General features: G+C 38.0%; 1 protein-coding gene and 1 non-coding gene across 3 annotated transcripts; both read right to left on the reverse strand.

Moving 5' to 3' along the window:
• Positions 1-3,604: 3,604 nt before the first annotated feature.
• Positions 3,605-9,527, reverse strand: LOC109452006 (uncharacterized). The gene is made up of 2 exons (XR_012489863.2): positions 9,117-9,527; positions 3,605-6,044 (listed from the first exon to the last, which is right to left on the reverse strand). It is a non-coding gene; the product is annotated as an uncharacterized LOC109452006 (transcript).
• Positions 9,528-10,933: 1,406 nt separating this feature from the next.
• SLU7 (spliceosome associated SLU7) lies at positions 10,934-22,884 on the reverse strand. 2 transcript variants are annotated; one of them, XM_019740695.3, is made up of 16 exons: positions 22,751-22,884; positions 20,884-21,069; positions 20,111-20,264; positions 19,701-19,781; positions 19,236-19,400; positions 17,853-17,921; positions 17,336-17,383; positions 16,987-17,118; positions 16,629-16,726; positions 16,381-16,448; positions 16,119-16,258; positions 15,135-15,296; positions 13,725-13,829; positions 13,547-13,618; positions 13,316-13,432; positions 10,934-12,650 (listed from the first exon to the last, which is right to left on the reverse strand). In XM_019740695.3, the coding sequence occupies exons 2-16, from the start codon at positions 21,051-21,053 to the stop codon at positions 12,471-12,473; spliced, it is 1,761 nt and encodes a 586-aa protein (XP_019596254.3). In that variant the 5' UTR covers positions 21,054-21,069; positions 22,751-22,884; the 3' UTR covers positions 10,934-12,470. The 2 variants fall into 2 exon arrangements, with proteins under 2 accessions (XP_019596254.3, XP_019596260.3); XM_019740701.3 differs by having other exon boundaries at positions 12,344-12,650; positions 22,352-22,780.
• Between the last annotated feature and the right edge of the window lie 673 nt (positions 22,885-23,557).

The raw sequence follows: 23,557 nt of genomic DNA on the forward strand, positions 1-23,557 counted from the left end.
GTAGACTTTGAGTAAAGCAGATTACCTTCCAAAACTTGGGTGGGCCTCATCCAACCAGTTGAAAGCCTTAATAGAAAAAGATTAATCTTCCTCAAGCAAGAGAGAATTCTCTAGCAGACTGTCATCAGACTGGAACTGATTGGCTCTCCTCGCTCTCTGGCCTACCCTGAAGATTTTGGACTTGCCAGGCTCCATAATTACATGAGTCAATTCTTTATAATAAATCTTTCTATACATCTATACTCTATATCTATCTATCTATCTATCTATCTATCTATCTATCTATCTATCTATCTACCTACCTACCTACCTATCTATCATCTGTCTAATCTCCAATTGGTTCTGTTTCTCTGGAGAACCCTAATACAGTAACTAATTGGTACAGTGGACTTAGGAATGAAATAGCTGGGTAATCTACTGAAATATTACTTGATTTATACAACAGGAAAAACTCTAGTAGGTCTGGTGCTCAGAAATCTGACTAGTCATAGCCTCTTCCCCAGTTTCCAGACCTAGCAAGGATGGGACCAGATAGAATGGCAGGGTGGTAAGGAAAATTCCTCAAAGAAGAGTAAGGGTGCTGTTATTAAAAGTGAATGAATGAATGACTGCTGACAAGGGCAAAATAAGAGATGACTGGTCTGCCAGACCTTGATTCCTATATGCTGAGGGCTATAGTTTACACAGCTAGTAAGTAGCTAAGCCAGGACTGAAATCTATTTCAGTATTAGAGTAAGAGAGCAAAAGTGTAAAACACCAGAGTACCTTAGGTCTCTATTCTCAGAAGATACAGTACAAAATACAATGAATTAGAGAATTTCCTTATACTGACCTTTTCAATCAAGGCAGATTAAAAGCTTCACCTTTGATTTTTCCAAACGTTTGGTCAATATTAAAGCCAAGCTTACTATATTTTGATAGAATTTAGCGCTAAAAGATTCTATAAGTTTCAAGAGGCTAATCTTTTTTTTTTTTAAATTGAGGTATAATTAGCATATAAAATTTAGCCTTTATTTGGTTTTAATTCCTGTTGAATGATGTTTGAAAATGCTGACCTATTTACCCACTTCAAGAAGCTTTTGGTAACTTAGAAAAGCAGCCAAGATGTCAAAAACCCACCTGGTCAACTGAGTGTTAGAGAAAAAGCCATTTATACCTTCTCTTTTCCACCCTGATTTTCCAATTTCCTGCAGTCTGGTGGTTATTTGGCTCCACCAGAATTCTGTCTGCTAATTTTGAGCCAGCAGAAGCTCAGATGAGGCATTTTAAATTTGAGCTACTAATTGTTTTCTAAAGATGTTTAAAATCAGATATTTGGCAAAATCTGCAGTGTGGATGAGTTTGCTTTCAACCAATCACGCACAGAGTGACATCCCCGGTCATAAAGATTATGTCTTACCTTTTTTTAGACAGCGATGACACTGATACTACATGTGATTATAAAATGAAGTAATTCTGCTTCTTTGAAAGCATGGATCTCTCACACATGGAGAGAAGTTTTGTCCCTGTCGGTTCCTCCTGGTGTGTGGGACAAGTTAGCATCATATTACGGTTTGGCGTCTCCCGAGCAGTGTGAGCATAGGCAGATGGCTTATTTTTCTGAAACTGCTGTATTGTCTAAGAGCTGGATGCAATACCTACCTCATAGGGCTCCCATGAGAAATAATTGACATAATGTATGTGATGTGTTGCACAGTGCTTTGCAAATTTGCCCAATAAATAGATCTTAGTCCAAAAAAAAAAAAAAGATTATGTCTTTATCCTGTCTGACTCCTCTTTGCAATTTATCAATGACCCTAATTATATAGTAAAAATACAGGAAAATTATTTCCTCCTTGGGAGAAAAAGAAACCAACACATATGACCCATATGTGCCAGGATATGTACATTGTGAGATATTTTTTAAACTAAAAAAAAATGAAGTTTCTTCATTTTAGCAGACACTGCAGTCTTTCCTTTGATCAGGAGAAAATAACCTGTTGTAGAATTTTTAAATTAATCAAAAACTCACTTAGCCATTTCCTTTAAAATGCCCTTTCGTGTTTTGTTTTACAGCAGAAATTAAAAAATTCAGTCTAAAGAAGTAGTCTAGTGTACTTATTGGAAGACTGTCTATCAAACGCTTCTGGCATTTCATCCTCGTCCCGCTTTCTGCTGTTAGGCTCCAGGCTTCACACATGCGCTTGCTCCCATCCTTCCTTCCTTCCTATCTTTCGATATGTACACATATTAAGCATTATACATACTCATCCAGATTTATTCCTTTACTAGCTTTGGAAGATTTTCCAACTGCTCTTGATATTAGATTACACTAGGAAAAATTAGGTCTTATATTTTATAAGTACATTTTTAAATGAAGGCAAGCATGCATTTATAGTTACTGATAAAGATGTTTTGATGGATGGTGATAAGGTCAGTTTTGTGTAGAAAATATACATTTCAGTTTGCAATGTTCAAGAGGTATCTAAATTTGGTAGTCAGATGCCATTCAACTTCAGGTTTTTTTCTTTTCAATTTTTCACTATTATAAAATGCTGTGATCACCCACCGTATAAATAACTTTGTGGACATCCCTGGTTCTTTTCATGTGGTAAATTACTAGAGGGAAAAATCCTTAATCAAAGGGCTATGAATATCAATAGAGGAATTAAAATTAGTACCATAATAATAAAAAATTGGTAGTAGGAGATAGATTTTTATAAATTCAATTCTTACCTATTAACTACTGTGTTTCCCCGAAAATAAGACCTAGCTGGACAATTCAGCTCTAATACGTCTTTTGGAGCAAAAATTAATATAACACCCAGTATTATATTACGTATTATATTTATTATATTAGACCCGGTCTTATGTTATAGTAAAATAAAACTGGGTCTTATATAATGTAAGACTGGGTCTTATATTAATTTTTTTGCTCCAAAAGACAATTAGAGCTGATTACCGGCTAGATCTTCTTTTCGGGGAAATGGGGTAGAAGTCAATATATAACTTCTAAAGCTGATAAAGCAAAGCTGGCATATGTGTTTGGTATAAACATGCTACTTAGATATATGGGTGGAATCACAAAAAGTTAAAGCAGAAATGGTTAAGGTAATTGGGCAGGAAGAGGACTGTGGCTTTTCATTATAGGGCTCACTTTTCTCCTGAGCCATGAGCATACAGTACTTTGATAAAACATTAAAGTTTTGAAATAAAAATGTAAATTTATTTCAATTTAAAGATATTTTGCCAAATTATCATCCAGAAAGAATACATTAATTTAAACTCCCATGGGAAGCTTTTCTGATGGCCCTTAATTACTACAGTGACTTCATGTCAATTTATTATTTATATTCCATGTTAGAAAAATACATACAATATCAGATATAAAACAAGAGAGGAAACTAGGGTAAAGAAAAAATCAGTGTAGGAGAAATAAGATGAGGCCAGAGGACCAGCAACTTCATCAGAACCATCTGGAAAGCTGGTTAAGAATGAGGATCTTTGATCTTATCCCAAACCTGCTATATCAGAATCTCGCGGGGAAGGCTCTGGGATCTCCTTTTTAGCAGACTCGATGACTTGGAGTTGTGATGTAATTTAAAAGAAGACAAGGAGTGACTAATAGGTTATTAGGATATTTATTGTCATGGGACTTAGAGCATGGTATCTAGAAGAATGGACATGGTGAGACTAACTCCAAAGAATACATTTAAAAATAAATCTGACATAAACTAGAATCATCCCTTCTCCCACTAGAACATTTCATAATCCTCTTCTGATTTCATTAACCTACCCATAACAACACTCACAGAAATGGGAAGATTCAGTCTGTCATTTGGTCTTTAGACTTACACTCTTAACATGAAGATCCATGTTCTGGGAGGTCTTCTCTTTTTCCTTGGCTCCATTCCTAGCCTACTGCACCATTTAGCTGCATATTCTAGTGCCTGGGTGTCTTTTTGATGTATCACATCAACAGGTTAAACAGATACTTAGAAGAATCCTATGTATTAACTAGGCAGTGGTACACAATCTGTTCTGCTGCTTGTGCTGTTATTCTTAAAATATATTTTCACATGATTCATGAGAGAATTAAAAGTTAAAGATGCTAAATTTTTGAAACATAGGATTTAGTATACCATAAATATAAAAGGAAAGAGACAGAATAATAGCTTAGTTTTACAATGGAAGGAACTGAGACTATTAAAAATTATACATTACAAAAGTGTATCAGCTTACAGTGACTTCTGCTGTAGCTGTAGCTTTTGTTCAATGATGTCTGAGAAACGAGGAACTTTTTTTGAAATAGCCACACGGATGTCATCACTCATACTAAAGCAGCTTCTGGACTTTGTTTTAAAATGTAAAAGTGATGAAAATCCCAATTCACAAAGGTATGTTGTTGCAAACGGTATAAGGATTTCCAGAGCTGTCTTTGCCAGGTTTGGAAACACTGTGAATTGGACACACCAGAAATCCTCAAGTTTCATTGTCTCAAACTCCATTAAAATTTGGCCACTAGCTCGTAATTCAGCAAGATCATTTTTCATTAAATAACCATCATCAACAAAATCCAGATTAAAAAGAAAAGGATCCAGTATCCATTTACTTGCCTCATCAAGATCTCCAACGGAAAAATAGCCGTGGAAGAAGTTGCTCAGCTGTTGCAAATGCAGTGTTATTTCAGCTGCAATGTTTCCTGCTTCATTATCGGAAACAATTATTTCTTCAAGAAAAGGAAAGTTGGTAAAATTTCTTTTCTCAATTCGCTTTAGCCAAAATGGAAACTTCCTAACAAAAGCAGATAACTTCTCTCTAGCGGATACGGTGTTCATCCCAGTCCTTTGCATAGATGCGCTAAGTTCATTTAGGTGTTTGAATAAGTCTGCAAGGTATGCTAGGTGAATTTTAAACTCTTTATTTTCAAAGCTATCAACTAAATTACTGCTTTGGTGGTGAAGAAACTGATTTATTTCTTCGTACATTTCAAAAACATGAGTAAGTATTTGGCCCCGGGAAAGCCATCTCATTTCAGTGTGGAAAAGGAGGACACTATATTCTATTCCGATTTCTTCAAAAAAAGCCTGAAACAGGCGATGATTTGGAGCTCGCCCTTTGATGAAATTTATTACCCTGATGACAGTAAACAGAGCATCCCTTAGCTCTGTAGGCAATGTCTTTGTGACAAGTTCGTGAGGGTTCAACAAACAATGTGTGATCACAATATGTGGTACCTCTTTTTTCACACAAGCAACGAATTCTGAATTTTCTCCCAGCATAGAAGAGGCACCATCGGTACAAACAGAGCCACATACATCTAGTGCTATCTGATGCTTCAGAAAGAAGTCTCTGAAGAGATTGAACACATCTTTTCCTTTCATTGTTAGCTGCAATGGTTCACAGAATAGGAATTCTTCTATGATCTCTCGTTCTTTTATGTATCGCACAAATGCCATGAGCTGACTGCAGTCACCCATGTCAGTTGTCTCAGCAAGCTGAATACCCACTTGAAGAGGACTGGCTCTGATATCTTCGAGAATTTGCTGTAAGATATCCTTGCTCATTTCATCAATTCTAGAATGGATCACATCATCTGATAAGGGTACCTGCTGAAGTTTCTTCTGTGCATCTGGTCCCAAAACTATCTGTGCTATTTCCAATGCACAAGGTTTGACTAATTTTTCGGCTATCGTATGAGGATTCTTCTCCTTGGCACATAAATATGCAAATTGATATGATGCTTGTAATAAGGCATCCTCTTGCGATGCAACTCCAAATGCTTTCAAGGTTTCACTCTGATCAGACGGTGTTGGCATATGCTTCAGGCTATTGAGATCACCGATACCACCATGCTGTCTGTTAAAATGGTCAGACAGTTTTGATGGTCTGAGGTCAGCATTTGAAAATATCGAGTTACACAATACACATTGTGGGCGCTGAGTTCCATCAACCTCTGTTGTACAGGTGAACCAGTAACGAACATAGTCATCATCCCATTTGCGTTTCTTCGACATGGCACCCCCAAATTCTCAGCAGTATTCCAGAGACGCCGCAGAATTTTGCTTTGGGAGTAAAATATAACCCACACATTAAAAATCAGTGGCTAACCAAATTAAAACAAAGCCACATCACAGGCCATCCTGTCATCTGTGTTCATGTCAAGAAATATCCTGTAAGATGTCTGTTCAAAGAAAGCCATGACAGCATGACAGTCTAACTTAAAGCCAGCGACTCACAGCGAATGCTCTGGAATACACGGCTCGCCGGCAAGTTACACATGGAAGATTTGGGCTTATGCAAGTTGTCAATACCCTTAAGTCCTCTACTGGTGAATTACACTTATGGCTTAACTTGTTTTCAAAGATGTATGTTCCAAACAGATCTGGTACATTTTGCATCCCCAGAAAGGGCATCTCAGTACCACTCCCTCCTTCCATCCTGTGCCAATAATGTATGCACACCCCTTGTTACGAAGCACTGAACAGAGAAAGGAATACTTCACTACATACTCTAAGGAAGGGCAGATAGTTTGATAGGGTGGCCAGTTCTTTTTAATAGTTAAGAATAAAATAGGTCTGTAAAACTATTTGATCCTAGAGTGGCTTTGTTTGACTCCAACTTAAGCAGGGAATTTCAAACAGGTTTGATTAAGTCACCCTTGACATAGAAGTAGGATACAAATTTGGCTCAGAGCTTTCTACCACTATCAGTCCATGATTCATACTGTCCATATAGAAAAGGAAAAACCAGTTGCTCAGGAGAAACAACTATTCTTGTTACTGAGATTTCAGGACATTTTCTCTCATAGAGGACACCTTAATTACAACAGAAATTTCATGATGCTTTTTCATATAGCTACCCCTCAGTAAAGGCAGTCACGGGAGAAGCCGAAACAACAAAATGAAAATTAAGCAGCGTTCCTAAGATTTGGCTTAACCCAAGGACAGGATGTATAATAGAGGCAGTGGTTTTTTAGTTTAGTAAATGGAGGAATCATCTAAGTCTCTTGCTAAAATGCATATTCCTGGGCCCTACCCCCAGAAATTCTGATTCCCTAGCTCTGGAGCAGGGGCCCAGAAGCTGTATTCTAAATAAGCATTTTAGATAATTCTTATGACTAGTAACCAGAACAGTAATCTTTAACAAGAGATGCTCATCACAATCACTGGGTACCCCTTTGAAAGTATACATGCCCCTGTGCTACTGTAGAACTAATAACTTATCGCCAGTAGGACAAAAGAATCAGAAATAAAGTTGTCCAGCTGATTCTGATACACATCGTAGTAGGTAGTGAGATTGAGAGGAATGACAACATATCCTTCAGGCCAATTCCTATCTTGCAGATATTCTAGGTTGCTAACAGTCTAAATGCTTTAATAGGCATTTAAGTTTTTTGAGTTGATGACAACCTCCTAGGAAAGTTGAGGGACCTCAAAAGAAAGCTATGCCTTTCCTCTTTTTCTTCCTCCTTAGCAATGAGCAACAGTATAATCCTAAAGTAGGCTCAAATATACCTGAGAAAACAATGGTATCTCCCAGATAAATAAATAAGTGATCTCTAAAGTTTCCAAAGTTCTATGACACAGAACGTAGTTGAAATAACAGGGACACATTAAAATCCAAATGCCCACTTTGGCCAGGAAAAAAAAAAAAATCACAGTAAGTAAGCCAGGAATATTTACTTAAAGTACTAGATTTCTAGTGGCTCTGCCAAGATTAACAAACTGTAAAATGTACTTCTATGAAACTAGTCAGTTGAGCTGCCATATGGTTGTTTGTTATGAGCCAGGTAAAAATTAGAAGATGTCTGCCAGTCAAGAAAGATGATTTAAAGTTTAAAAGTTGAGCTTAAACCTTCTTTTGTCAAACGATCAGACTAGAGGACCAGCAGTGTTTGGAACCTCTTCTAATTGATAACAATACAATTATGACATCAAGATAAAAAATGCTTATCTTTCTTACTCTGTGATGTATATTTACCATGTATGTTTTGGGGAACAGAACTTTTTCTTGAGTCTCGTTAGAAATTATAGGATCAGTTAAGAGTCTATTCCTAGCCACCCCGACTATGCTACTTAAATATATTTTGACTGAAGATTGACCTATTCTCAACCAAATAATTTTTAGAAAAATTCATTTATAGTATCCTGTCCATCTCCCTCAGAGGATGAATAGGTAGCAAGAATTTTCAAAGTCTTCAAAGATGAACTTATCTACCAAGAGGCTTTCTTGTTTTAGAACCTCACCATTTTCACTTTCTGCTTTGTGGTATTTAGTGATCACAATATTCAAAAATACGTAAACATTAAAAAAGCATCATCACAGTAAGGTATCATTGTTAACTTAAACAGGTATGATAATGGTATGGTTGTGTTTTTTTTTTAAGTCCTCATTTATTAGAAATACAGACTTAACTATTTACAAGTGAAATGATAAAATGTTGGGATTTCCTTTGAAATGCTGCATACTTCACACACACAAATACAAAGTGGGGTGGAGATAGAAGAAAAAAGACTGGCTTTGAGTTGTAACTGTTGAAGATGCATGACGGGTCCTCATCACTACACCATTCTATTTCTGTATGCTGGACATTTCCCATAATAAACAGTCAGATGAGCAAACAAAAAGCATTACCTGAAGATTGGTATCATTGTTATTTTTCAGAATGATTTTTTGAGAGATAGCTTAAGATGCAGAAGAAAAGATCTAACAAAGTAAAATGCTTTTGTAAATTTATGAAGTATAAGGGCAGATATGAAAAAGTATCACGATGGAGAGAAAAAGAGTTAAAGGTGAACATTTACCTAACAAATATTTGGAGAATGGTAACACATATATTTCAGCAGTGACAACACCAAAGTGCAGTTGCAAAACCTCAAACTCCAACCAAACACAATTCCACTTCTACCTAGCCACCGTTCAGGCCAGTCCAGGGCAGGTGCAGGTGTCTGGAGAGGGAGAGGATTTAATCATTACATTTTACAGTTAAAAGTAACAGTCAGGAGAAAGGGACGGGGATGCAGTCGCTGAGTAAATGCTCCAGAGGCAAAAGCCTGGGATCCTGGCTTTGTCACTTACGGGCTGGGACCTTTCCAAGCCTCAATTCCTCAAACGGGGATGACAATAGTACCTACCTTAGAGGGTTGTTGGGAGGTGTAATTATGAGCATGCATGTAAAGCACACGCAGCTCGTAACTGGTAGGAAGGCCCTGTTGGTGTATTATTAAGGACGTTTAGGAGGCGGCCCGGGCGAGCAAAGGTCGCCGGCGGCGAGGAAAGAAAGACTCCGCTCTGTCTCCAGCCTCCCGTCTCCGAGCCAACGGCGCAGGCCCAAAGGATGCTCGGGCTTCGTTTAGGCGCCCGTTTCAGGCTCCGGTTCACTCTCCGCTCAGGTTGGGGCTTAGCTTTTGGACGCCGGAACCCGTCTAGGCAGTGGTTACTCAAGTGCGACCCCGGAGCAGGAACCTGCGGAGAGTGGTGACACTGAAGCGCCCGCAGCCACCTCCACCCCAGCCCCGCCGGGCTTCCATCCGGGTTCTCCCAGTGGCTTCCCGCCCGCAGACTGGGCGAGGCGTCTCCCCGCACGCAGGCGCAGTAGCTGAGGGGGTGGGGGGCTGGCTTGAGAAGGGAGCATGCGTGCTGGCCCTCTACAATTTGTCATTTTTAGATTGTGTACGTGGAGTTGAAATTTTTTTATTGTGTCTGCCAGAAAGAATGGTGGAAAAATAGAATCTAAGGAATAGAAGGCATTCCTTCTATTACAAGTCTACATAGTTGTACATAGTTCTTGAAAGCACTGGAAATAAGATTTTATATTGTGTCAGGCTTTAAGATTGAAGGTCGTAAAGCTATAATAATTTACCATTTTCTGTGTGGTATCAGCGAGGACATGGAAGATGATTGCACTCGCAACTTAAACACTGAGGCAAATGGTACAGTCTGTAATGTACAGTGGAAGATGTGCTTCCAGGGCTTGTGTCCTGTTGCCTATTTAGGTCACCCCCCTCCAATAAATTAGAGTATGTGGATGAATTTCCTGAGAATCATCATCCATCTTAAAGATTTTTATTACAAATTTTTTTTTAACAGGATCTTATAGTAATAAACCCAGAGTAGAGAGATTTGAGAGATAAACCCCAAAGGAGAAACTAGAAAATATTGTTGAAAAAAACAAGCCCAAATATAGCCCTCTTTCCTATTTGGGGGGTATTTTCTTCCAAAATAGACACTTAAGGAAATGCTATTTTATTCATTTTTGAATAGTCGATCTTGTCAGAATCGTCCCACAAGACTGGGGAAGGAGGAAGTGTTCAAGAATGTGAGACAGGTGAATCATTTTCTGGTGTTGAAGGTGACTTTGGTCAAGATTGAGGGTCTGCTTAAGGTTTCTGTCAATGGAAGAAATTGCAGAACAGCAGCCTTCCTGGCCCAGGAACCAGGGCCTTAAATACTAGAGAAAGGAGTAGGCTTTAAAGTCAGAGATACTTGGCTTTGTGTCCCGGCCCCAACACTTTTAACTGTTAGGCCTTGAGCAAAGTACTTGGGCTCATTATGCCCACATGCTTATTATAAAATAGGGTTATCATCCATTACTCACCCCATGGAGTTCTTTTGAGGAGGTAACATATAAAAATTACAGCACATAGTTCTAGCACTCAAAAGGCAGCTGTTATTATTGGTAAATAAAATCAAAGCACACTGTCTGGAGTAATGTTCTGGTTACTACCTTTCTTCCAAATTGAAACAGAAATAAGACGTAATTTCAGACATTACAGAATTCTTCCTAAAATCAGAATAAATTAGGTTTTACAGAAGAGGGAGCAGAGGTCCAGAAAGGACAGGTGACACATTTTTTGTTAAAAGACCATGAAAATTTCTGATTCAAACTCACACAAGCTAATCCTAGCTCCATTTTCTGCCAAATATTTGAAATAATGCTACAAACCATGCATAGTTTTCTCAATTATATATCTTTATTAACAAAAGATAAATAAGATACAAAACAAACACCAATTGCAGACATTATGTAGAATCATCCTGTTAAAGTAGAACTATGAAAACAAACTTTTGACAATCTTCAAGTGGGTGAGATTTACATTGCTGTTTTAATTTCATACCAGTCTGAATCTAGATATCACGTATACCCATAGTACTTGACAATTTGATTCAGTTACTCTCCCACCTGAACTATTTTTGAGATGCTAACTTAATGTAGCATTCTAACGGTTTTTGGTAGCTCAGAAAATTCAATGAGCTATCAACAGACAATGTACTCATGTCAGAGCTTTTTAACTGGTTGTTTACACAGATCCCGCTCTCACAGTCAGTGTTATTTTCACACCGTTCTTAGAAGAGGCCTGAGGATCACGGCAGTCTCAGCTCCTGGTAGCCCTACAAGCCATCCTTATAATTCTTCAAAAAAACCTTCAACTCCAGGTTTTGCTTTTTGCACATTATATAAAGTGACACCTGCTGGCTACAAAGATTAGGTACAAGAGATATCCTACCAGCTTTTAAAATCAAATTTAATATTCACGATTATTACAAAAAGGCAATCATAACTGAAACAAAAAATAGTATCACTAATCATATCCTCTAGCATAAAGGATTTGTGTCTAAAGGCTCATGACCAGAATGGTAAAAGACCTAGTACTGATGGGTAAACACTGATTCATGAATGACAAAATAGTTATTTTTCCACTCAAAGGCTAACAATTTAGTTCTGGGTGTAAAATATGAGGAAATATTTTACAAATCAAAAGTTTATAAATAAGTGAAAAACAAAATTACCACCACATAAGATAGTTATTCATGTGTTCTACAAATTTCCTTTCAGATTGAATTTTTTTAGCTGCAGACCAGGAAAACCTTAAAAGGAAGGCAAAAACGAATGACTATAAAATAACTATAATAATAGTTACTACTAATTAGAAAAAAATGAAGCCCTGGTTTTGAGAAAGAGTAGTTAATCTCCCTTTAAAATATATGCCAACACTAGATAAAGGGACATAGAAATTGAAGAAATATAGTTTGAGATTTAATTGTTGAGTGAGAGTGGGGTGGAGAAAGGGAGAGAGGGGGAGGGAGGGAGAGGGAGGGACGGAAAGGGAGGGAGGGGGAGAGAGAGAGGGAGGGAGGGAGGGAGGGAGGGAGATGGAGGGGGGGGAGAGAGAAAGAGAGAGAGAGAGAGAGAGAGAGAGAGAGAGAGAGAGAGAGAGAGAGAGAGAGAGAGAGAGAATGTGCAAGTCAGGGCCTCTTTCCCTATCATGAATATAAAATTGGAAATAAAACCTTATTCTGTACTTAATGTGCCTCCTCTTTTTCTTCTGTTTCTTCAGTGTAGAAAGGAATGAATTTACTATGAGACTTCTGGAAGGTTTATTAAAATCTGCTTGTGGACACTGATTTTTCCACCTACAATCAGTAAGAAGCTAAAAAGAATATCACATCAGCTGTTTTTATCTTGGGTGACCGTCTGTGACTAGTTACTACTGTCCAAGGAAAGAGGCCATTGGGTCATCGGGCCTCTGACGTTTCATTCTATAGGCCTCCATTTCCTCCTCAGTGGGTTCCCGAGTTTCATATAAGCTATTGTAAGGCCGCTTCCTCTCATCAATCTGCAAGAGCTCCTTGACATGAAGAAGGCGGGCCTCCTCCGCATTCAGTGCCTACAGAGAGAGGAAAAACAGGAGAACCGTGGCTCTCCATCAGTTCGCTTTTGTTCCAAAAGGGCAGAATAGCAAAACACTCTACTAAATAGGAATTGCCACATCAAAATTCTAGACTGCCTGAAACAGCTTGGGAGTCAGCCCTTACACCTGTCAAGCGGCAATTACTATTTGGCTCACATGATTATTTTTACAGAGCACAAAACATTCTATGACATTTTCAATGTTAAAGAACTTTTGCTTAATTGCAAAAATTGAATGATGGTCATTTTACTGACAGAAGCCCACAAATGACGGTTCTGGTAGAGACCGGAATTCTGACTTTTCCTAAGGACTTGCTGAAACTTACAGACTATAGAGCTAGAAGGCAATTCTTTCTGTACAACATAATTTCAATAACTCTGAAATTACAGCTTTACAAAGCACATTTCTTCTGTGCATTCATGATATTTGTCAAACATTCTACGAAGCAGGCAATACTGAGACACATAAAATCTCCATTCGCATTCTAGATGATACAAGGTGACCTGAGCAGATGACCTAGAATGTGGCCTTGTTTCCTCATTTTTAAAATGAGCTTGGAGCTAGGACTAGATAATTTCCTAAGGTCTTCCACCAATAAAGAACACTGTTGTCACTTTCACTATTTAGACTTCACAAAGTACCTTTTTCAGTTTTTCATGTTTCTTTTCTTCGTCATCACTTTCTGAACTGCTCTTCCGATGCTTCTTCTTCTTCTTCTTCTTTTTCTTTTTATCCTCTTTTAGTTTCTCCTGATGTATCTGACAGGGAGGATTGAAACATAGTGTTATTAATGTGAAAACAATGCTCTAGTGCAAGTTTTAAAGTCCTTCCTCTGGGATTTAAAAATTCAGGACAAATGATTATAGATTTACCTCCATGAGGGTCTGAGGTTTTTTCACAGATTCTTCTCCAGTAATTTCATTTACAGTACATTCTTCTGAATTCTGTAGGAAAACATGTAACTGGACTTGAGTATCATAGTTACCAACCATCTAAGAAAACGTTAAAATTTGAAACATGAGAAAGCATGTTTCATACAGATTTACTTACAACAATCTCCTTCCCAGCTTCTCCAGTACAATAGGAATACTTGATAAAAGAGTGACAGCATTTGTATCCCCATCGGCCTTCTTTCCAGTAAGATCCCCAGATATGCTGGAGAGAGAGAGAGAGAAAGAGAGAGAGATATTACTTAAAATGCAACCTGAACTAGGGCCTCTTATATACTGTTGATAGGAGTATAAAATACTACAGCTCTTTTAAAGGCAATTTGGGAAGAAAATTACAGTAATTGTAGGGCTAGCTAATAGGGAAATGCCGGCCCGACCTCAAGTATAAGAAGCAGGCATTACACTTACAGTGATCTTATAGTCTATTCCTAACATGTATAAAATAATTTAGGATACGTGACTTCTCTTGAAAAATTAAGGACTAGGAAATTCTGTGCTCACATTCCCACTTGGCAAGACAGGGTTTTTGTTCTACAGTTTGTACAGTTTTCCTGGATCACTTCACTCATGTATGTTTACTGGCCTGGCTCCTACAGGTAGTTATGCTTTTAACCCCTAACTTAGAGAGACAACCGGTTACTTCAATAATACAGTAAGTGACATTATATGCTTTATGATGTGATACAATATGAAGTACTCTGCATCACCTTTGAAGTGCTGTCAAAATGTTTAACAAATTAACAAAATATTTAACAATTAAGCCTTTAGATCCTTTGGATCTGAATTCCTGTTTATCAAAATACAAGGGAAAGAAGAATTAAGTTATATGATAGCTCTAGAAACCAGTCAACTGCAGAATATGAGCCAGTTTACAAGACAACTGGCCTGATCTATTAAATAGTCACTGTCATGAAAACAGGGGAGATACACTCTAGATAAAAGAGACATAACAACCAAGTAACAATCAAAATAAACCTTGATTGGATTCTGACTCAAAAACAAAAAACAAAACTCCAAATAGCTATTTAAAGGCATTTGGGGATATATTTTGGAAAATGTGATTAAGGACTAGAGATTAGATGATGCTAAGGAGTTACTGTCCATTTTCTGAAGTGCGATAAACGCAATGTAGGTACAAAAGAGAATATCCTTCATTTTAGGAAACACATGATACAGTGCTTATTGGTGAAACGTCATGATATCTGTAATTTCCAAATGTTTCAATCAAAAAAAATAAATGTAAAAAGTATGTATACACAGAAATATATATTTCAGCATGCATACGTGCAGACATATCTAGATAAAGCATATATGGCAACATGTAAAAATTTCTAAATCTCTGTGTTGGGTATGTCGGTGAACATTCTTTTACATTTTTTCTAGTTTTGGAAACATTTCATAAAACAAATGTAAAAGGTAAGAGAAAAGAAAAGCACAGCCATGACTCAACGGTGACGTTATAACATAAAACTGCAATAGAGAGCTAAACGGCTGATGCGGCGGCACATACCGTGTGGTTGTGGATCTTCACGTCTTCCTCATACTTAGAGCAGGCGACCGCGCGCTCCTGACCTTTAATGACAGTCCCATGTCTGGAGTACTCCACATAATCTTCTGTCTGAGCCAGCAGCAGTTCGGCCGGAGGGGCATCCAAGTGCTCCTGGCCCCCGTACTATTATAAAAAGACAGTGAACGTTACTAAGTCCATTTTACAACAAAGATGTGTACTCAAACCTCTACTGAAGGATTTATTTCCAATCAAAAAGATTGAAGAAATATTCTTTATGGACCTTGTTATGTAAGACACAGTGGAAAAAAAAAAGCTACCAAATAAAAGATGTCTCAGTTGCCACTAATCTGTTGCATGTGGCCATACATTCCTCTTATCCTTGTACATGTGCCCATCTGCCACATGACTTTGCTGCTCCTCCCCTCGAGAGCGAGTCTGCGTCTCCATTCCTTGAATCTGGGGTTGTTCATGTTACTTGCGCTGGCCTATGGGAAACTGGCAAATGTGACCCCAGCAAAGGCCCGGAAAGCACTTGCGGGCCTTTTTCCTGGGGCATACTTTTTGTTACTAGTCACTGGTATCCTGAGAATGCCATGGAAAGAAGCTGGGTGAGCCTACTAGAGGATGAGAGCCCAGCATGGGCGATGAGCTGTTCCGGAGGACGCCCTCGTAGGACAATCAGCCTAGTAACTGTTAGACCAGAGTGAGGCCATCTTAGATCCTCCAGCCTCAGGTAAGCAGGCCCAGATCAGGAGACCCAACTGACAAACAGAATAATGAGTAAAAAGAAATGTTTAAGTTATTAAGTTTTGGGGTGGTTTGTTTTGCTGCAAAAGCTTAGAAATACAGCTATATTATTATTGTTTGCCAATGGATTAAGTCAATAAGAGGAAAGGACTATTCCTAAAGGACTAAAAGGGACTCTGTGTATGTTGCATTTCAACTGTAAGAAATGTTCTTCTTTAGCATTATGGTCAAAATTACCTTTTCCAAGATGCTTTCTTTCTGCTGTTCCTTGAAGTCTTCCTTTTTGACTTTGAAGGACTTATACAATAGCTCTAGTTTTGTAGGATCGGCCTGCAGATGTACTTCAGATCCCTTGTCGTAGGCTTCCCATGCAAACACTATGGCAATCAAAAACATCTTCATGAGCAGTCAGCTACATTTACTGCTCTAGTTTTTAAACAATGCCCCAAATTTCTTATGAGTTGATATAAAATGCCTTGACAATACAGCAAACACTTACACTGCGTCTGAGCCATCGAAATGGTATCACCTGTGTATCTAACAAAGTTATCTCCCGCGTAGCTCACTCTGTAAATACACATTGAAAAAAGAATTGTTTCAGAGGTTGATTTTTTTTTTTAAGGATAGTTAATTCTTCTCTGACCCAGCCATAGATGATGTGTATTTTAATTCAGATTCAGTTTTACAATTAAAAGCTTCCCCCACCCCCGTCAATCTTGAAATCTGTACATTTAACTCAATACTTACTCATCTGGATTCTTTCCTGCATTGGCATAGGGATTTTCTCTCATCGCTCTCGTTTTGGGATCATAGTAAGCAGAATTTGGATCTAAATTCCTCAAATACTAGAACAGAAAAATGTTTAAGGAATGCATTAATGTTTACTTCCATCTAAAAAAGTTTCAGCAGACTAGGAGTTGACCGTAATCAATTTAATGTGTGAATGCATTCTGGGACACAGATGAAGAGAAAAAAACCAGAATGATACCTAATTTTGGAATGACTAAGTTACCCACATACTGCCCAGATACTAAACAAGTAGGTGAAATTTAGGTTGGGAAGACAAGTATTTTTTGAATGTGTACGTTAAGTTGGCCAGGCTTACTTTTGCAATATCTTCTCGAATCCTGAGATTCCGAACAGTAATCCGTCTCTTAGAGTCAAAGTTCTGTCCAGGCATGTCAATATCATCTGCATACTTATCTTCATCCTCATCTTCACTATTGTGATCTTTTTCCTGAAAGAGGAAGAGGGAAAAAATGAGCAAGAAAAAAAGAACAGCATCTAGTTTTTCTTTTTCTTTCATTCCCCTTTAATCATACCCTCATTCACTTGTATTATTTAAAGCTATTATTATTATTCATTAATATAATTAGTAATAATAACATATTATTATATTAGCCATCAGAAGTTGAAATTTTAATGTATACCCAGATAAGGCAAATATTTATTACCATCTGAGAATTTGGTTCCTCTTCTCCCCACTGGTGTTTTGGAGAATTCTGCATCATGACAGAAGGAAAAAAAAAAATTGTCATTTTATTCTACTACATCTACTGATTATTTAACACTTTAAAAACATAGTTAAGATAATGTACCAAATCTAATTGAACAAATTCTCATATTTCTCGCTTATAATGAGCATGTAAGTTCCGAATACAAGTATGTCATTGCTAAATAGTTAATTGTATTAGAAGCCAGAAAACTTCTAGAGAATTTTTAGATATAGGATCATAATCACATAAAGGTAATAGAAAGATTAAATGACCAATGTACCCAATAAATATTCATTTCATATATGTTCATCTTAGACATACCATTTTCATTAACCCTCACTAGTTTTCTAAAGTCCAAAGATATACCAGAAAAAAAAAGATATAACAGAAGATATACAAAATGAATTCTTGTTTCAGTTTTTAGTTTTTGTTTACTAAGATTTGAAATTTTAAAATTGATCATTCTATTACTTACAGCCTGTTCCACTAATTTTCCTGAGGCTAATTCTTCTTGGAGTTTCTGGGCTTTCAGTGTTCGTTTTGCCTAACAAAAAAAGAAACATTTGAGATTTATTAACAACATTCAAATAAACATTTAATTATTGTAGTACATTTAAAATGACTAAGTTTGGGGCAGCTGGGTGGCTCAGTTGTTTAGAGCACAAGCTTTGAACAACAGGTTTGCCAGTTCGATTCCCACATGGGCCAGTGGGCTGCGCCTTCCACAACTAGCCTGAGATCGAAGACAACTAGATTGAAGACAACAAGCTGCTGCTGAGCTTCCAGAGGGGTGGCCGGATGGCTCGGATGGTTAGAGCGCGAGCTCTCAACAACAAGGTTGCCGGTTCGATTCCCGCATGGGATGGTGGGCTGCACGCCCTGCAACTAAAGATTAAAGACTGAAAACCGCAACTGGACTTGAAACTGAGCTACACCCTCCATCCACAACTTGACTGAAGGACAATGACTTGGAGCTGATGGGCCCTGGAGAAACACACTGTTCCCCAATATTCCCCAATAAAATATTAGGAAAAAAAAAAGACTAAATTTATTTTCAGAAAAGGTCACTGGACAAGGTCATCTCTTTGCGGTTTCTTGTAGCTCTAGACCTATGGCTATCTAAAAAAAAAGGAGTTACAAACTCTTGTTTGAACCAGGCATTAATGGAAAATGAGTCAGACAGCACTGGTGAAAAACTGTGGAGAGCAAGCCCTGTGCAAAAGGGGCCGTTGCCACCTGACTCCAGATGACTGACGCTTGCCAGGCAGGCCCAGGATTACAATATATTTCACTGTTTAAGAAAAGATGAAATTCAGATTAAGTGGAATCCAATGATTTTTAAATGTTCACTTCCCTTTAGAAAAAAAAAAAACAGGGCAGTGTGACTGTGGTTTTTAAGGAATGGAGTGAGCAGGTAAAATCGTAACAGAAAAAAGTTGAGGCAGAATTAAGATACCGTTCTATTTTTCTGAAACAAGTTGTCCTTGTCCCCTTCTACCAGCCTAACATGCTCTGAGACAACTGTCAAATAGGCTCATGGCAAGCTACAGTCCGGGAATCAAGGTTATAACCTCAGAAAGCCAGGGGTTTGGACACTAACCTGTTCTCATGTTTCTAGTAATTTTTGCAACCTAAATCAAAGAGTAAAGGGCAATACAAGAATCAATTAAAAAAAAATGCTGCCAAATAGGGCTGACACACTGGTTATTTTCACTATTCAATTAGGATTACTACTGCTACTACAATAAAAATGCCCCGGTTTAAACTGCTTGAAGACTCAGAAATTGGCTACTACATTAGACATAGAGCAAAATGTCCATTCTTTAAGGATAGTAGGAAAGCAGGGAATTTTGCTCACCAGATCAACCTTGGCATATTCTTCTACGATTTTCATGTGTTCTTCTGGATTGTAGCCATTCCACCGGTCCCTCTTCCCATCATAGTCAAACGTCAGCTGGGGCTGGACATGTTCGTCTGGAGCTATATTAGTTCCTGTAAATTTTGCTCCAACTCGTCTGGGTCTCTGGAAAACACATTAAGTCTTTTCCTAAGTATCTGTAACCCACAGGAAATTTTCATATAATTTTTACAGAGCAGGTGTGGACATACCATAGGATTTTATGGTCTATTCAATAAAATTATCAGTTCGTCTTCCAGCAGAAAAACTTGGTGATGCTTAACTAATTTCACTCAAATTAATTTTAATTTAACTTGTACCTAAGTACAGATAATTTTAGAAAAATAGGATTAAGTTTCCTGACAAGAAATGAAGACAGAAAGACTCTCTGACAACAGTTTCCAAAAGTCTCAAAGGTGAATTTACCTCAAAGCAGTCTTTCTTTTTGTGTGTCATGGCCCCACAATTTTCACATGCTCCTTTGCGGTACTTAGTAGTGATGGAATTCTATAAATGGATATAAAGAAAAATAAGGAAAATCTTTTATTCACCTGGCTCTCATTATTATATTGTCTAGTGAAATGATTTATTCATTAAGAGGATAACCAGTTAGTCTCTACAATTTTATAAATGAGAAAGTTTAAGGACTTCAGCAAAATAAAACATAAAAGAAAACGCAGAAGCTAATGTGATACGCATTGTGAATTTTAATACCAGATGAAAGGCTATATAATCTGTTTCTATTTCATATAGTATTGTATTAAAGGTTCTTACATTAAGTTCTTAAAATAAAATCTCCACTTCCACATGGACGTATATACAGGTTGCTTACATACCTCTTTGACACCCCTCTTGTACCATTCTCCAGAGGAGCTGAATTGCCTTTGTTTTTCTGGTTGTGGTCTCTGGTGCTTTAAAGTAGGTCTTTTTGACGGATCAATATACCATGGCACTGAAGAAATATACTGAGGAATATGAGGGTTGATGTCTCTGTAATAAAACAGAAAAGATTTTTAAAGAAAAAAGTTTGAAAATAAATATTATAATTAAAAGGTAGTCTATACAGAATCTAATAGAGATATTGCAGTGTGGTGGGGGGAGAGGATATGCTTGATATCTCTATAATAAAAATTAAAGATATTTAAATTAGAGTTAAAAATTTCCAACAAATTAAGAATAGTGATATAACTGAAGGAGGAGGAGAGATAAAAAAATACAGGGATGTATATTAGTGAGCTAAACTTGTATCAGAGCAAGCGATAAACTGATAATGTCTTAGAGTTGATTAAAATAATGGTTTAGGTATATTATTTAGAGATGTGGAGGTATCAGCCAGAAAAATCTCAAAAATAGGAAGATTTAAAAGCAGTCACTTTGTAGAGTGGGACAGGGAGTGGGAAGGGTTGAAAAGGTTTATAGCTGTTCATTATAAGTTCTTTAGCATGATTTGATTAATAAATCTTACAAATATGTTTGATAAAATATAAGTAATAAAAAAAAATCACACATGATATAAGTGGTAGCTTCCTGTCAAAGGATGAGGAATTGATAAACTAAGTAGACATCAATTTGAATTCTGAATGAACAGATCCCGCAAAAAATTACTTACTTTCCTTCTTCATCAACTTCTGCAGGAGCATTACCCAGTTTTCGCTGTTCTTCTAGCTCCTTCTTCTTTCTCCAGTCCTCTCTGGTCATCTTCTTTGGTTCCTCCAAACTCAATTCTTTGGACCCCGACAGGGGGGCAGTATTAACTGCATCTACAGCTGCAGCCGCCATGGTTATCTGGCCTCCTCTATGAAAAGGAAGGAATCTGTATTAATATAAACTAGGCCTTCATGAGTTCATCAATGAAACTATCAAAAGTACATTCTAATAACACACATGGTGGGTTATAAATGTTTCCTATGTTCTTATTCTTTCATAGTATTTGTAAGGGAAGGTTCTCTGTTCTCTTTCTGCTAAACAAGTCTCTACTGTTGTAGTTACTCCCTCAACCCTAATTTACAAATGGAGAGACAAACACACATGTATTTAAAATTTCATAAGATTTTCTCTCATATACATTCCTGAATTCCTCTCTTACTATGTATGGGTCAAATTGTTCTACACTAACCCTTAATGGGTAAACAGAGTCTGATCTCTGTTCCCCTTAAAGAATGAATGCCTTAAGCGTTATCTATAGTTATTGCCTCTATTTCCTCATCTTCTGCTTCCCTCCTCACTCTAATTTAGTTTTCACCCCTCACCACTCTGAAGAGTTAGTTGCCACTAAGTTATCAGTGATCAATGTGCTACATACACTGGACATTTTTTCAGTTCTGTTCGCTCTCTTTGACATATTCTTATCTTTTGGCTTATGGGACACTATACTGTTCTGGATTTTCTTGTACCCTTTCACTACTCCTCCTGTTTCCTTTGCAGATTTATCCATTTTTGCCTAGTTATTTAATTTTGGAGTCTGCAAGGCGCAGTCTTAGAGCTTCTTTCATCACTCCGCCAGTAGACAAACTCATTTATTTCTAAGGCTTCAGTAGCCACAATATACCGCCATTGGCTCTCCAATTTATTTCTCGATTCCAGATCTTTTATCTGAGCTTCAGATACATATATTCCAATTGCTTTACTTCACAGCATCTTCACTTACAGGTCTCAGACACACCTAAACTCAACAAATCTTAATTCAAACTCACCGTCTTCTCTATGACATCTAGTCTCCTTCCAGTTTCCTCTTTTAATGAATATCACCATCCATCCCTTTACTTAAGTGCTCCAGTTAATCCCCATTTCATCATTAAGAATGGTCATTTTCACTTTCTGAGTATCATTCAAATTCATCTACTTCTCTTTGTTCTCAATCCTACCACCTTATTGTTATACTTTTTCCTACTTACTAAATCTGATGCCAGCCCTAGACGTCATTTAAAAAATTCCAGTAGCCATATTAAGACAATAGAAAGAAACAGGTAAGGTTACTTTTGCAATATTTTATTTAACCCAGTATGTCCAACATGTTACTTTGCCACAAGAAAAAAATAAACTAAGTCTTTAAAATCTGATATGCATGTTACACTTACTTAGACGAGCCACATTTCAACTGCGTAAGAGCCACAAGCAGCTAACAGCTATCATACTTGGCAGTGCTGCGCCACTGGCATCTTAATAGATTTTACTCTAAAAACCACTGAAGACACAGTCCTTGGTCTGATGGGCCCAAAGCACCATATCCAAGGCTTAGGACGGCGGCTTCCTTCTCGGTCCGCGTTCCCTGTTCCTTCCTCAACCTGGTGTTCATCACCCCCGCTTAGGAGATAACTTAAGAATCAGAAGCTTTCGGCCCATTTTCCGGGGTTCTCTAGCTTCACCTGCCTCCCCTAGTACCGACCCCCATCCCGTCCCCGTGCCCGCTCACCCCCGACCGTCACGGCGCCCACCAGCCCGCCGTTCCCACCTATCTTCTCAAAATAACTCCTCACCCAGTCCTGCCGCAGCCGAACCCAAACCCCTTGGACAGAAACAACGCCGATCCGCCAATGTTTACTTCCTGTTTTCAGCCCTTCCCGGCGGCCACCGCGAGACACATGCGCATTAACAACTCTTTGGGTCTTCGGCTCCCATGTCTTTGGTCTCGCGAGATCTTGAGCTTTGCCCTTCTTCTGGTTCCTTCCAATCAGTTGTCCGCACTGCGGTAATATTTTTTTCAAAATCCACGTTTGATCCTGTTGTGTCCCACCACTCACGTTTAAAACCCCACAGTAAATCGCCGTCCAAGAGAAATCTAATGCCAATCCTAGATGTCATTTTCAATATTCCAGTCGCCATATTAAGACAATATAAAGAAACAGATAAGGTTACTTTTGCAATATTTTATTTAACCCAGTATGTCCAACATATTATTTTGCCACAAGAAAAAAATAAACTAAGTCTTTAAAATCTGATACGAACGGTAAACTTACTCAGACTAGCCGCATTTCAACGGTTTAAGAGCCACAAGCAGCTAATAGCTATCATACTGGGCAGTGCTGCTCCAATGACATCTTACAATTTTCCCTCTAAAAACTGCTGAAGACACAGCCCTGCTCTGACTGGGCCCAAGTACCATGTCCAAGGCCTAGGACAGCGTCTTCCTTCTTGTCCCTGTTCCCTTCTCAACCTGGGGTCCATCACCCTCCTGAGGATCTATCTAAGAATTAGAATCTTTCTGCGCATTTTTCCAGGGGTTTCCAGCTTCACTTGCTTTCCCCCATACCCCTTCCCTCCTTGTTCCCTAAATTTCATACCTG

Source organism: Rhinolophus sinicus, chromosome 5, assembly GCF_057876585.1.
Source record: "Rhinolophus sinicus isolate RSI-liver-muscle chromosome 5, RSI-T2T, whole genome shotgun sequence".
Classification (NCBI taxonomy): domain Eukaryota; kingdom Metazoa; phylum Chordata; class Mammalia; order Chiroptera; family Rhinolophidae; genus Rhinolophus; species Rhinolophus sinicus.

Bases quoted from the DNA above. Each gene is read 5' to 3' on its own strand.
- SLU7 (XM_019740695.3), bottom strand. From the start codon at position 21,053: ATGGCGGCTGCAGCTGTAGATGCAGTTAATACTGCCCCCCTGTCGGGG. The intron at 20,265-20,883 runs GTAAGTAATTTT...GTTTTATTACAG, and splicing joins GAAGTTGATGAAGAAGGAAA to AGACATCAACCCTCATATTC. The intron at 19,401-19,700 runs GTAAATTCACCT...TGTGTTTTCCAG, and splicing joins AAAAGAAAGACTGCTTTGAG to AGACCCAGACGAGTTGGAGC.